This window comes from Epinephelus fuscoguttatus, linkage group LG22 (assembly GCF_011397635.1).
Source record: "Epinephelus fuscoguttatus linkage group LG22, E.fuscoguttatus.final_Chr_v1".
In the NCBI taxonomy this organism is placed as follows: Eukaryota; Metazoa; Chordata; class Actinopteri; order Perciformes; family Serranidae; genus Epinephelus; species Epinephelus fuscoguttatus.
Window position 1 is genome coordinate 17,321,977 of NC_064773.1, and position 16,081 is coordinate 17,338,057.

The following is a 16,081-nucleotide window of genomic DNA, read 5'->3' on the forward strand; positions in this document are numbered from 1 at the left end:
TGTTTACAGCAACTGTGCCAAGCTCTCACATTTAATTTGGCAGCGACGTATTGACATACTTCAAAACGCTACAAGTGGCAGCTTTAATTAGACAGCGCCGAGGCCATTTAGGCCAGGACAGGCTGCTGGAGAGCGTCCTCGTGTTAAAATGCTTCAGTGAAGGAGGAAGGAGTAGAAACGTCAGCGGTGCGGTGAACGAGTGGACATGGCAGCCAAACACTCAGTGCAGTCCTCACCCAACATCAACAACACTAACTCAGCCTTTCAGCGCATACACACACGCACACGTGTGCACGTGGCACTCGCGGACAGGATAGTAATACACAAGACACCCTTCCACATACATACACATATTCCTCCCAACACACACACACACACACACACACACACACACACACACACACACACACAAACATGGCGGAAAGAAGTGCTAACTGCTATTTAAACAGCACACCAGCGCAGCACAACATAGCATTCAGCAGGAGCCAGATGGACGCGCCGTTGGTTTTCTAACTGGAAACGTGTCTCTATATACACGAGTAAATTGTAAATAAATATTTTTGTGTTCCCGTTTTTACAACTGCGTCACTGCAATTAGCCTTTCACATAATGATTTATAAAATGATGACAGAGAGGGAGACAATTTCCTCCCTTAATGAGGACGGCCTGTTCAAAGGCGTACACATTGCTTATTATAGCGCTGGCACACACGCACATGCAAATGTGGCCAAACCAGGCACATTTAGGCACACACATGGACTGCAAATTGGTACACATACACACACGCACCTTTAGTGTGCCACCATATATTGACAACCTGTGTGTGTGTGTGTGTGTGTGTGTGTGTGTGTGAGAAAGGGACTGTCCCATGGATAGGGTTTGCCCGGCAAAATCGGTTGACCAAGACCACATGAAAATATACTAAAGCTTTTCTGCTAGACATGAGTCACTTCTGTGTGTGATCACTGTAGAAAGGTGTGTGTGTGTGTGTGTGTGTGTGTGTGTGTGTGTGTGTGTGTGTGTGTGACAGAGAAATGAGTCAACAGTATGACACACTCCATCTGTCTCTTCAGAGACCAAACTAAAGACAGGCGTCCTCTTCTCCAGCTTTCCGTCTTTCATTAAGCAGACAGTTCTGATTCTTGAACTCGTTGCACCTTCTTCTGTCTTTCTTCCTCTTAAAATAAAGTTGAAATCGTTCTCACGCACAAAAACACACACTCAGAGGACTGAAGGGGTTGCTCTCCTCCTCCTCCCTCCTCCAGCTCCTTCTTTTCCAGCCGGGCCATGTCACTCCTCACCCCTCACCCCTCCCTGCATCCTTCCATCCTTCAATCTCTACATCTCTGATGTCGGCCAAAGGCCTTTCTCTCCTCCTTTCCCCTCTTTCTTCTTCACTCTGTCCATATGTACAGTCATCTGTCCCCTTCTTCACCCTCTCCTCTCCTTTCCTCTCCTTTCCCTCCTCTCCTTCATCTCCTCTCCTCTCCCTTCCTTCCTCTCTTTTCCTCTTCTCCTTCATCTCATCTTCTCTTATTGCCTCTCCTCCCCTCTTCTCTCTCCTTCCCTCCTCTCCTCCCTTTCCCTCTTCTCCTTCATCTCCTCTTATCTCACCTTCCCTTCTCTCCTCTCCTCCCCTTTCCCTTCTATCCTTTGTCTCGTCTCCTCTTGTCATCCCTCCTCTCCTTTTCTCTCTCCTCCTCTTCTCCTCTTCTTCTTTCCCTCCCTGCTCTCCTCCCCTTTTCCTCTTCTTCATCTCGTCTCCTCTCCTCCCCTCCTCTTTTTCTCTTTCCTCCCCTCCTCTTTTTCTCTTTCCTCCCCTCCTCTCCTCCCCTCTTCCTTGTCTTCTCCATCTCGCCTCCTCTTGTTGCCTCTCCTACTCTACTCTCCTCTTCTTCTATCTCCTTCCTTCCTCACCTTTCCTCTTGTCGCCTCTCCTTTTCTTTTCTCTCTTCCCCACCGCTCCTCTTTTCCTCTCCTCTCCCCTCCTCCCCTTTTCCTTCGTCTCGTTTCCTCTTTCTGCCTCTCCTCTCCTTATCTTCTCTCTCCTCCTCACCTCTCCACTTTCCTCTCCTCTTCTCTCCGTTTCTTTTCCTCTTCTTTCCCTCCCCTCCTCCTCTCCCCTCCTCCTCTCCTGCCTGCATTGCATTTCTAACGCAGCCTGTGTATCTGACTGCTCAGTATTTTTGCGCTCCGTCTGCACTTTCTTTTATCTGCGTATCTCTCTGTCTCTTTTATGTGCTGTGCATTTGTTTCTGTTGCTTTCTGTATCTCATCTTTTGCTGCACACTTTATCTTTTGAGCACTTTTACGACTTTTCTCTTTCTCCTCTCCTTTTCTCTGCTTCTCCTTCCTGCATGTTTGGTGTTTAATCATACCTCCCCCTCCTCTTACTCCTCTTAATCACCTTTGTTTATCCTCTATTACACCTCTATCCTACATGCTGTCGGTTCTTCCCTTTGTCCACCTTTACTCTTTCCCGTTCACTTTCCTTCTCTGCTCTGTTATATTTCTGTCTTGCCTCCATTTTGTATCCCTTTATCCTCGTCCCTCACCGTCACCATCCCTCTCCCCTCTCTCTGTTTTCTCTTCTTCTCTGCTCTCTTTGTACGCAGCTCTCTAACATTCCAATGCATGAGTTCACCACAGCCGGCTTTAGGTGGTCAAAGGTAACAAAACAATCATCACAAACCTCACTCACCAGTGTTTTACTGTACATCTCATTCATTCATTAATTCATGCTTACCTTTCAGCTGTCTCTTCATGCCACTCTGTCACATTTTTCACATTTTTTCTCTGTGACATGTTACTTGTTTGCCAGTAAACTGGTACAAGCAATTGTGGAAACTGCACAAAATTTCTTTATCTGAATCAGACTGTTTTGTTCACTCATTCATTCATTTATGCCGATGCTATAGTAAAGCTCCTGTACCCAGTAAACAGAAGAGACTAGTACCAGCGATAACTTTGAAAAAATACTACTGTTATTTGTCTCTATTCCTCTCATTCTCATTTTCCATCTCATCAGCCCTGTCCCTTTTTCTTAAAACAGTGAAAATCCAATTGGAAATGTGTAACGGTTTTTGTTGAGATAGAAACAAAGAAAGACTCTGATAACTTTCACCACTATGTAGGATCTTAAAAACTCAGGGAGATAGAAGAAATCAGTCTAGATGAAGGCTAGATGCGTATAGTGGTGGAGCAAAGCCAAAAGATCGCATGGAATTTCACAGGTTAACAACCTGAAGATTATTGGTGATGGAGGAAGTGTTGGGTTGCCCAATATTAAAGTAACAACTCACCCTAAAATCAGAAATACATACTGCTTTCCTGTTACCTTTGGTGCCATTTATCTATTGTTTTGGTATGAACTTCAGAGTTTTGGAGATAGAGATGTCTGCCTTCTTGTGAATGTAATGGAACAAGTTTTTACAAATACATTTGTGAAAATTATTTTTTCGGGAGCTTTGTGGTGAACCACGTGAGAGTGGACTCAGACACACGACTCTAGAGACAATTCACGTAAAATAACAGTCTTTACTGGTCTAAAGTAGGTTTGATACACAGTAGGTCTTTCAGTGGAGGCAAACAAAATCCAATAGGGATGAGGCAGAGTCAATCAACAGGCTAAATCCAAAAAAACAGGAGACAAAAGGCTGGTACTCTAGGAGACACACAAGGAGCTAAGACGACTGAGAGAAAACAAGACACACACTAAACACTCTGGTGAGGGGAAGGATAACGAGACACAGGTGAGGCTAATCAGAGTGGGACAGACAATCAGACACAGGTGAAGTCATCACAAGGGAGGGAAAACACGGGCAGGAAGTGAAGTGATCTGAAACAAGAGGAGATGTGAGTTTCAAAGTAAAACAGGAAACAACATGAATAAAATTAAAAAAAACACTGTGACACTCAACATCAGTGTTTCTTTGCAGAAATCATGACCTGGTTACTGGAGATAATCCACAGACCTTGCTGAGTGCAGTTTCATGTTGGTACTATTTCCTTTCGACTGAACGACACCTGCCAATAGTATCACAGTTTGCGAATGAAGCGTGCATTAAGCGATAGCTCACCTAGCACCACTGACCTAGCTCACGTTACAGCTCAGCTGAGGAGATGTTACAACCCGGCTCTTAGGCTGTGACAAGGATGGGACAAGGATGGGACAAGACGAGTTTACAAAGAGTTAAATAGCACCAACCAACCACACTGGCCCAGGTGTGGCTCACGATGTCAACAACGGCCCTCTGCCTTAACCCACATCCTGTAACAAAAGAGAACAGCTAGGAAATGAGGCACACCAAGTGGAGTGGAGGGGTTATCACACCAGTTTTTACATGATTTCAGCATAACCTTCTCATCCATGAGCAGATGCATGCTTCCTTCTGTGTGGTGATTCGGTTGGTGTCTTTCTCACAACAAGGTCTGTGGATTATCTTGAGTGGTTGGGTCATGATTTCTGGAAAGAGACAATGCTGTTGAGTTTTTCAGATGTATTTTATGGCACTTTGAGCACTACAAGCCAAGTGCCATCTAGTTCCATTATACTGGAAAGTAGGCAGACATATCTACATCTGATATCTCCAACACTCAGCAACTCACACCAAAATAATCTGCATGATAAAAAACTCTACAGGAAAGAGGTTAAATATGTATTTTTGAGTTTAATATTATATTTTTAATATAATATTATATGTATTTTTGATTTAAGGGTGAATTGTCCCTTTAAGTCTGAAAGTGTGTATGGTGGCAAAACATGAGAGAAAGATCTTTCTGGAAGTTTCTTTAGTCCTGAGTTTTTTCTCAGATCACAAGACTGTTATTTTGTCTTGGTCCCCACTTCTTTCTGAAAAGCAGCTTCTTTCAGATTCAGGGTTTTTACTTTTTTATTTCTGCTGATGCAGTCTATTTTTTGGAGGAAGAAAGTGCTTTTGTGACTCTCTTTCTTTCTCCGTCTGAATCCTTTTTCTGTATGTCTTTTGTCTGATTTTCTTTCTCTCCTTTCTTTCTACTTCAACACTTGAGAGGAACAGGGAGCTGGAAAAGAGAGAGAAAATGTATCCAAAGCGAGAACGTGTGTGTGTGTGTGTGTGTGTGTGTGTGTGCGCACGCATGTGTGGGTGCGCGTGGTGACAGGCCAGGTCGTCGTCACACTGTGAGAAATACAGTGACCTCGACACTCTGACCCAACAGACATTAAACTGACAAACTGATATACACCGAGAGACAGAGGCAGATAAAATATATATCAGAGAAGAGAAACAACATAAAGGGGAAAAAGAAAACACGGAGAAGAAAAATGACATGTTTGATGTACTGCAATTGAGCATCTCATGTAAAAACAGAGAAATTTCAAAAGCGCAGTAGCTGTCAGATGCACACACACACACACACACACACACACACACACACACAGGGAGAGACAGACACAACACATAAACATGAATATATGTGGAAAGCAATCGCGAGTAAAAAAAAAAGTTGAAGGAAAATATGAACTAAAGATATATTTAGACAGAAAAGTTGGGAAAAGCATGATGTTTAAGATGTCTGAAAATGTGTGTGTGTGTGTCAGGTGGAGGACCTGCTGGTTGCCATGGAGAAGGTGAAACAGGAACTGGAGGTGATGAAAGCCAAGCTGTCATCGACTCAACTCTCACTGGCCGAGAAGGAAGGTCACCTGACCGCACTGCGGGCCGAGAGGCGGAAACACCTGGAGGAGGTCCTGGAGATGAAGTGAGGATACAGACACACACACACACGTTTTATTGCTTTTATTTATGTTAACATGTAAAACAGCTGAACGTCAACACAGACGGGCGCAAACTCTGTCGAACACTCGTGTCATTTGTCATGTTTCCAAAGACACAAACACACCACTGACAAACACACTGTAAAAAACGTCTTTGCTCACACCAAACGTGAAGTGAATTTCCACCTTGCGTTGCCTCTCTGAACACCACTGCTGGAGTGATTTTGGAGTATTGTGCTGGCTAATATTTGCCCATAGCAGCTGTGCTAACGGTTGTGCTAACTAACTGGGAAAGGAAGCTAACGGCTAACTCAGTTTGTAGTTAAGTACAACCGATAGCTGGAATCAAGTAAAGTGTGCATGGTAAACATAGAAGCTTCATTCTCTTAACCAGTGTGAACCAAGACAACAAAACTTGTGACTAATTTCTGACAGGTTTTTGCTAAGAAGCAACAGAACAAAATAGCCTACAAAAGTCACAAATACATATTTCAATCAGGAGAGACATTAGAATGAAGTAAAGATCATATATAATGCAGAATATGAGTGTGCAGATGAACAGATGATTTGTGATTTGCTTGGACACCAGAGGAGATATTTTGTGTTTGAGGCACATCTGAGCGGCAGCAGGATAAATCCCCCCATGGAGTCTAGACAATGGTGGAGGTGGTGGCTGATGACTCTGAGGCTGCTGACCACTGAGGTGGATGAGGCTGATGAATCTGTAAAGTCTAGGTAGTCATGGGGAGGTGGAGGGCGCACACAAGGGCAGCAAGAAAGAACTACGGCTGAGAAAGAACCATCTTTAAATTGAGGAGCAGTAAGACGATAGGCTGACAGAGACGGTGTGTCGCTGTGCTATTGGTTGATTGTGAATCAGCTGATGACTCAGTTGACAGACCCAGGCAATGACACCTAGAAATAGTGAGTGAGCATTTGTGTAAGGAGTGAATGGCGGGGTGAGAAAGAAACCTACAGCCTGAGCATGAAAAGTATTGTCTTCATGACTGAATGTTTGCTAGAGCTTCATTTTTATTACCCACCATGTAGTTCTTGAACCTGTTGTTCACAAGTGAGGTTAAAACAGAGCATGAGATAGACAGGTGGTTTGGCGCAGCTTCAGCAGTGATGTGGGCGCTTTGCTGGCCTGTTGTGGTGAAAGGAAAGCTTTCGTTTTACTGGTCTATCTATGTTCTGACCCTCACCTATGGTCATGAGCTTTGGGAAGTGACCTAAGAATGAGATTGCAGAGTGGCTGAGATGAGGGGTCAAAAGGGGTCGGTTGAGGTAGTTGGGGCATGTGATCATGATGCCTCCTGGGCATCAGGAGAGGTTTTCCAGGTATGTCAAACTGGTAGCAGACCCAGAAAAAGCTGGAGGGATTATATATATCTCATCTGGCCTGGGAATGCCTTGGGATCTGCTTGGAAGAGGGACGTTTGGACTTGGCTTTGCCTGCTTCTCCCACAACCTAACCCTGGGTAAGCGGTTGAAAATGAATCGATGAATAGACGGATATCATACAGTTGAGAACAGGATTTTGACCTGATGATGGTGCTACAGAAGAGCACAAGGAGTCATCACAGTTCATCCTGTGGGGAACACGAAAGTGTATGAAAGTTAATAGGACTCCATCCAACATTTGTTGTATTATTCGACTAAATAATAAAAAATGTCAACCTCATGGTGTCTCAATAGGAAAAGTTAAGGTATCGGCAAAGTCAGTCGGCTTTATCCAGAGGGCACGACGAATGTCTGTTCAAAGTTTCATGGCAGTTCATCTAGTACATGTTGGAATATTTCAGTCTTGACTAAGGGACTGAAATTGCTTTAGAGCCACGCTGGTTTCATGCCTAAAAATGAAGTATGACACTTCTTAGAAACTTCTATATTTTCATTTCTGCCTTGTTTCAACAAGACTTACTGTACTTACCTCTATGTGCACCGGTCAACATTAAGTCTCCAACCAAAACTCCGATTTGACCTTCAACACTTCCCCTGAAAGTAGCAACCCTTATGATATCTCCAGTAGTTTCCCATGTTGCCTCAGTGTTCCAGGACGGTGGCCACTGGTCACACTGACATGATCTTCACCCGTCACTTCATCAACCCTCTCTTTCCTCTTCCTGTCTGTACCTCTCTCTGTCCTTTCTACTTTTATCTCCCTCCTCTTTCACTCAGCACTTTAAAGCCATAGAAGTAAGTAGTGTGTTAATGCAATAACCATGTACCGCTGTCTCACTCTTCATATGATTGATTACATACACAGACGCCCGCACACACTCATGCACACGCTGTAACTCAGTGTAAATTTTAATGTAATTTTAATAGATGGGTTTGCGTTTTAAGTGCAGTTCAGAGGAGTCCAGCAGTCCGACGAGTCCCTGTATTTTCTGCTGTTTTACATCCTCACTGAGACCTTACAATGAGGTCTAATTTAGTGGAACGACGCTTTGGGCTGAAATAGAAGCCAAGGAGAATGTCCGTGTTAGCATGTCCTGCCTGTTTATACACGCTGTGGGACTATCTTTTACTGTGGCATGATGGGAAAATGAGGGCATGTGCTGTGATTAAGTTTTCCTGTACTTCATTCTCAGTGTTTTCTACCAACGTAGCATTTCTTTGTTTTGGAGGGAGAGACTGTGTGTGTGTGTGTGTGTGTGTGTGTGTGTGTGTGTGTGTGTGTGTGTGTCCAGCAGCATGTCCATTCACAGGCCAGGTGAGCAAGTTATTGGCCATTTTATCGCAGCAGTAACGACCCGTGTGATTATTACAAGGATCAGCGCTTCAGAATGCGTGGCCTTGTTTTCGTACTTGAATTTGCATATGTTGGTGTGCACGTGTGCAAGCACGCTGTGATTGATTTATTAAACTCTGACATGTTCTGACAAAGTTCCTTTTGAGAAAATACAGGTGCCATGATTAATATTTATGCAGCAGGCGCACACATGAGTGGACACGCACATGTGCGCGGGGAAGGGGATTGAGGACTGAATCGGAATCGTATGCCAATGGGTTTATCAATTCCTTTTATCTAGTTTTTAGGGTGTCCCTCCTACTTTCTTGTACGTACACATGAAAACACAGACCACACAAACGCACACAGACCACCCTACTCACATGCATGATCAGATTTAACAGACTCTGGTGGGCAGCTCAATCTCAGCCATCATTTAACTTCATGTGTATAAATCCAGTGCGGTTAACCCAGCTCTCAAGTGTGGTGTGACTCTGTGTTTCCATACACTGATCATACCTACTGTCCAGAGACCAAATATTTACTCTGCTGATCGTCTCTGGTGCGTCTGTAGATACAGGACTGCACTTTATATCTTCCATCATGACACAAATATCAGTGACTTATGCATTCAGTAGGGGACTGCATATCAGTTATTTGACCGTTGAAGTTGTGTAGTTATAGGTGCGTATCTTCAGGGATGTTAAAACCTCAGTTACACTTCTGTTGTGGTATTTTTTTGTGCTCAGTTTTGTATTTTTATGTAGCCAAAGGCAAATTTCTGAGGGTGAAACTTGTGCTTTGAATATCATTTAAATACTGTCTGTGATGTGTCCATGTTTCTGTTCTGGCGCTCTGCACTGACCTGACACCTGCCCACCAGCCTGCTCTTATCCCCGGCTCTCTGAAGCTCGGTGCGCCACTGTTTCCTGGTAAAGGTGGCAGGGCGGCACGGAGGTCCCCTGGGACTGCCAGTAGACTATAACTGTATTTTTAAGGTTCATAAAATATACCTGAACTCATAAGTATTTAGGATATTACTACACAGTTCAAGTAAGGCATGTTTTTTCCCCTGATAATGCTACATCGTGAAAATGTGATTGTGCCACTGATTACTGATACTGATACTGTATTGACTCATGTTGATGATGACCTGGCAATGTTTAACGGTTCACGTGGCATATTGAAAAAAATCTTTTCACTGGTGGTTGCCATTTTCTTACCACATACAGTACAGGCCAAAAGTTTGGACACACCTTCTCATTCAATGCGTTTTCTTTATTTTCATGACTATTTACATTGTAGATTCTCACTGAGGGCATCAAAACTATGAATGAACACATGTGGAGTTATGTACTTAACAAAAAAAGGTGAAATAACTGAAAACATGTTTTATATTCTAGTTTCTTCAAAATAGCCACCCTTTGCTCTGATTACTGCTTTGCACACTCTTGGCATTCTCTCCATGAGCTTCAAGAGGTAGTCACCTGAAATGGTTTTCCAACAGTCTTGAAGGAGTTCCCAGAGGTGTTTAGCACTTGTTGGCCCCTTTGCCTTCACTCTGCGGTCCAGCTCACCCCAAACCATCTCGATTGGGTTCAGGTCCGGTGACTGTGGAGGCCAGGTCATCTGCCGCAGCACTCCATCACTCTCCTTCTTGGTCAAATAGCCCTTACACAGCCTGGAGGTGTGTTTGGGGTCATTGTCCTGTTGAAAAATAAATGATCGTCCAACTAAACGCAAACCGGATGGGATGGCATGTCGCTGCAGGATGCTGTGGTAGCCATGCTGGTTCAGTGTGCCTTCAATTTTGAATAAATCCCCAACAGTGTCACCAGCAAAACACCCCCACACCATCACACCTCCTCCTCCATGCTTCACAGTGGGAACCAGGCATGTGGAATCCATCCGTTCACCTTTTCTGCGTCTCACAAAGACACGGCGGTTGGAACCAAAGATCTCAAATTTGGACTCATCAGACCAAAGCACAGATTTCCACTGGTCTAATGTCCATTCCTTGTGTTTCTTGGCCCAAACAAATCTCTTCTGCTTGTTGCCTCTCCTTAGCAGTGGTTTCCTAGCAGCTATTTGACCATGAAGGCCTGATTCGCAGTCTCCTCTTAACAGTTGTTCTAGAGATGGGTCTGCTGCTAGAACTCTGTGTGGCATTCATCTGGTCTCTGATCTGAGCTGCTGTTAACTTGCCATTTCTGAGGCTGGTGACTCGGATGAACTTATCCTCAGAAGCAGAGGTGACTCTTGGTCTTCCTTTCCTGGGTCGGTCCTCATGTGTGCCAGTTTCGTTGTAGCGCTTGATGGTTTTTGCGACTGCACTTGGGGACACATTTAAAGTTTTTGCAATTTTCCGGACTGACTGACCTTCATTTCTTAAAGTAATGATGGCCACTCGTTTTTCTTTAGTTAGCTGATTGGTTCTTGCCATAATATGAATTTTAACAGTTGTCCAATAGGGCTGTCGGCTGTGTATTAACCTGACTTCTGCACAACACAACTGATGGTCCCAACCCCATTGATAAAGCAAGAAATTCCACTAATTAACCCTGATAAGGCACACCTGTGAAGTGGAAACCATTTCAGGTGACTACCTCTTGAAGCTCATGGAGAGAATGCCAAGAGTGTGCAAAGCAGTAATCAGAGCAAAGGGTGGCTATTTTGAAGAAACTAGAATATAAAACATGTTTTCAGTTATTTCACCTTTTTTTGTTAAGTACATAACTCCACATGTGTTCATTCATAGTTTTGATGCCTTCAGTGAGAATCTACAATGTAAATAGTCATGAAAATAAAGAAAACGCATTGAATGAGAAGGTGTGTCCAAACTTTTGGCCTGTACTGTACATCATATATCATACTCAAGACCAGATCCCATTTTGTTCACAGTCTCAATAACTGAAATGAAAACATAAAACATTCTCAGGAAGAAAGAGAATATGCATATTTATCAAAATGTTGAACTCTTAAATTTTAGTTTATTGACATGTTTATGAATTATTCATAGAAATTCTATTTTTATGGGATTATCACAGAATGTTACAATCATAAATCACATTTGATTCAGGCTAGTTGATACAGGGTAGATGATGTTGGTGCTCTCTAAACTCATCTTGAGATGAGACATTTGTATAATGTTTTGTATATAGACTGTATATAAAGTCTACCCTTTTAGGGCCATCATCACAATGATTACATGGCTAATGATTATTAGCTGGAGGCTAATAATTATTGGAGGCTGGAGGCTTACTAGAGGCTAAAACAGCACACCACAGGGCTGTAGGCTACATAGGAGTCTTAGGGCTGTTTCATAGTCGACACAAAGGCACGCAGACGCCAACGCATTGAGATGCATTGGTCGACATGATGCATGCTTGCGGCTAAAAATGTGTTGTCCATTTTTTTGATATGCAACGCAGCGACGTCTAATACTATGCGTTGCCAGCGGGGGTGATAATGCAAGCGACGTACTTGAAATTAACCACTTTTCGTTATTCACAGAAGAAGCCAGTATGAAATATGGTGGGCGAGGAGGAAAAACTTTGCGAACTCGTACAGGCACACCCCCATTTATGTGATAGTTCTAGTCAGAGATATTGGATAAAGCGAGATACCCCACTCAGCTCACTTCCTGATTCAGTGACGTCAGCGCCACGCCCCCGTAGGAGGCTTGCAGCAGCTCTGAATGTATTGTCGTCAATGAGGAAAATGAATGTGATCACAATTTATGGTCAAGTCTTTCACCCTATAGTCACTAAAGTAAATATTGGGTTCATTTTCCACAAGCCACACATCTTACCAACATTCTGACACTAAAGCGACATTTTTCATCCGCACAGATCAAGAGAAAGTTAACTTTGTTCGAGCCCTGTCCGTCTCAGAAAACAAGTTCTCGCGAGATCTCGTGATCTTGATAAACAGGCGGTAAAACTGAGGGAGAACATGCTCTGATTGGAGGGAGAGCTAACCACACCCACTTAGGAGACAGGAAGAGTAACCATTTTCTTAACATTGGATAAGCCTACGGTGGGGTATCTCCTTTATCCGATATCTATTCACTCTAATGAAATAGCAGTACTAGCTAGCTACAGCAGAACTAGCTAGCCAGACTGTACCGGTGACTCTGCTACCCCTTAATGCGCGAGCGGTGTATTGCATTTCAAGTGTCGCCCATGTCGCTTGCGTTCAGTGTGTTGACTATGAAAGAAAGTGCGTTGCTTGCGTCACTTGCTCTCATTGCGTACGTCCACTATGAAACGGCCCTTAAAATGTCATCTTGTTGTGTTATTGGGAGACTAGAGTGCGCTCTACCTCTCCAAGAGTGCGGCGGTCTGGATAACTGAACAGTACATTCAGACAGTGCTCCAAATGAACTGTCCAGTTTGTGCTAGAGTGCATGAGTATTTCTGAACACACCACTCGCATCATCTTCCTCCATTGTCTAAAAAAAAAGCCAACAGAACTTGCTGAACTTGTTACTCTTTCTCCCTCTCTTTGCTCAAACAGTATCTCTGTCTCACCAATATCGATTGTTTTTCAAGATATTATTTATTCATTGTTGGCCAGCAGTTTGTCTTTTGAGTCTTACCAACTCTTACTTTATCCACTGTTTCCATCAGTGTGCTGGTTGTTTTCTGGTCAAATGTAGCTCCAGTTCTCTCCCTCTAAACACACTGGAAACTCCTGCCTTAAAGGCTCAGTGAATCACCTGCAGGGGCTTTTGAAGAATTGTTGCGTTCACATGTGATTATTTGACAACTTACTGAAACAAATGCAGCACTTTCATGCTCTGCCTTTGCATAATACATGATATTTTTCAGGCTGCAGTAAAATATTCTTCCCACGTATTTGGGATATTGTGTATTTCTCTGTCTGTTCCTGCTTCGGTGAAAAGTTTAGACGTTTCAGGTAGCTGCTAGGTGTCTCGCTGTGAGTTATGTCTATGACGCCACTGCTCATATTTTTCACAAGACATTAGGGTTTGGTCAGCAAATACGTCATTTGCTTCTGGCTCTCTCCCACATGTAAAACATGAGATGTTTAAGGTGGCTGTGTCCCGCGCGTCCATATATCTCGGTGTAATGCACATCAAACTGTCTCTGCACACACGGGCGGCCGTAACTCTTCGGGGTTTTGATGTCTGACTTGTTGCCCAGTTTTACATCGGTGTAAGGTTTAATGTTACTGTAAGACATGATATATGATACGCCATGTTTCAGAGCCGTCTTGGACAGACGTAGAATATATTAACACACAAGCACACTCTCACTCCCATGCAGAAATAGATACCAAATACAGCTGGAATACAACGTTTTGTCAAGCTTTCTTGCCTTGTCCTGTTTCCCGCCTTTTCTTACACACACACACACACACACGCACACATGCACACACACGCACACGCACACAGGGTAAAATAGTTGTGTGAGCGTCTATCTATCTTTGTACCGTATGTCTTCCTTACTCCAACACTTTGGTAATCTTCAGCCCCTGATGTATATTATTCATTTGCGTGTGTGTGTGTGTGTGTGTGTGCGTGTGCGCCCAAGAACAGCATAATATTAATAAAGAAATAAAGATTCAACAAATATGCCCATAAAACCACATGAAACATCCACAAACACGTAAATACGCACTAATAACATGTACATACACACGAATGGGGAACACACGGCAATATACACCACAACCAGGCAGAGTACACAAACAAAACTACACACATCTGCCCTGCAGGGCTCCAACATGCATCTTTCCCACTGATAAATCATCTGCTGCGACCTTCACACGTACACACACACTCGTAAAACACACGCAGAGACGTATTTTCATTGTGATATACATTAAATATGCACATGCTCCTTTTCTTCCCAGACTTGCGTGTGCTCGCGGGCATGTGTGTTTGTCATGCGCTCAGAGTATGCAGGTGTGTTTGTGTGCGCGTCGCAGCCGGACGGAGGAATTTGCTGACGGTGTGTGTGTGTAACAGCGGGGCGTCGGGTCTGAAATCCCAATCTGGATGAATTAGAGCCGATTTTGCGCCGCGCTGTTCTGCTTTACTGACATTTAACACACATCTCCACCTCAATCTACTGCTCTCCTGCTAGCTCCAAGTCAGTTTCACACACACACACATGAGCACACACACTCTCATGTCTCTCTGGTCGAGGTATTTCTTTGGATAGCTTTGAGGTGTAACTTCCAACAAGACTTGATTAATGTAAGACTCACATACAGAAGATTTTGTTTGGCTTGTGGAGAGTATTTTTTAGAGAGGACAAGAAGAGAGGAGTTTTTTTGGAACTTATTGTTTGCGTTGTAAGTTTAGGTTGTAGTGAAGCCAATTTCATTTATACTAGCACAGTGCCTGTTGCAACTTTGTCAAGAATCGCTTATCGAAACAGCTTTACACTCGACACTGCCGTTCATGGGGTCGTGAGCAATACACCTGCTATGACATAGGCCACATTCACATTACATTGTCATAACAGTTCAAGCTTCATTTCCTGAATGATCGCCATAGTTGAAAGGTTTGAAGACATCATTCTGAATAATAATTAGCCATGCTTCTGTTCAAGAGAGTGCCATCGGAGGAACGGCACTTCGGTACAATGGGTGTTTGTTTTAGGGATAACAGGCTGTTCAATAAATGGAAGAGGAAGGTTTGGTGGGGCCGCGATGTGGAGGGTTTCATGGAGGAACAGTTCCTCCAAAGCTGTTGATGTCCAGGGCTACATTCCAGTATCTCTGTTGGTGGGTCACAACAACGGTGTCACGGCATGTAGACAAGCTGTCCCCATTAGAGAGTGTCTGGCAGTTGGGCGACTGGGGCAACTTAAGCAACGTCACAGCTACAGCAGCCTTTGGTAGTTTCAGCGGACCACTCCAACTCTGTATACTGATTAATCTGCGCCTACGCAGTGAAGTATGACGTGGAAAAAAACATGGATGTATGGTAAAAGCACACATGAATTCCGATGTCTGTTCACACAGCAGTTGCAATGCCAGTGACCTGATATGTACTGACTTTAGGACAGCTTACGACAGTGGCGGCTGTGGTTCAAAGGTAGAGCGGGTTGTCCACTAATCAGAAGATCGGCGGCTCAATCCCTGGCTCCTCCAGCCCGCACATCAAAGTATCCTTGGGCAAGATACTGAGCTCCAAATTGCTCCCAATGGCTATTACAATGGTGTGTGAGTGCAAGTGGCACTTTGTATGGTAGCCTTGGCCACCAGTGTGTGAATGGGTAAATGTGACATTGAGAATTAATGGGCTTTGAGTGGTTGGAAGACAAGTGCAGTCCATCTACATGGAACAATTCAGGTTTCTATTTCACATGAGAGCAAAAATATTGGCTTCGGGCCACATTTGCTTGTAATGTAAACTAGTCTTTAGTTGCGTCCCCTAGCAATGTTAGAGTAAGGCAGCAAAAGCTCACACCAACATTTTTGGCCTCAGTGAAGTCCAGGTCTGGCTGTTACCGGGAACAAAAGCATTCATTCTGAAAGTCACGTCACTGATGCTTAAAATATTGGAGTTTGCTAAAACGTTACATCTGCGCTCTCTTTCTTTATCTGTT

The 16,081-nt window shown here is 43.7% G+C and overlaps 1 protein-coding gene across 4 annotated transcripts in view; it reads left to right on the forward strand.

The window, feature by feature from the left end:
- The window catches only part of LOC125882781 (ELKS/Rab6-interacting/CAST family member 1-like), a 215,688-nt gene that overhangs the window by 113,066 nt on the left and 86,541 nt on the right, over nt 1-16,081 (forward strand). For all 4 annotated transcript variants that reach the window (XR_007448411.1, XR_007448412.1, XM_049566635.1 and 1 more), the window contains one exon: nt 5,582-5,742. Coding sequence is in view for 2 of the 4 variants with exons in the window: in XM_049566635.1 (XP_049422592.1) it covers nt 5,582-5,742 (161 nt within the window). In the remaining 2 variants the exon portion in view is untranslated. The remainder of the gene's footprint in view (nt 1-5,581; nt 5,743-16,081) is intronic.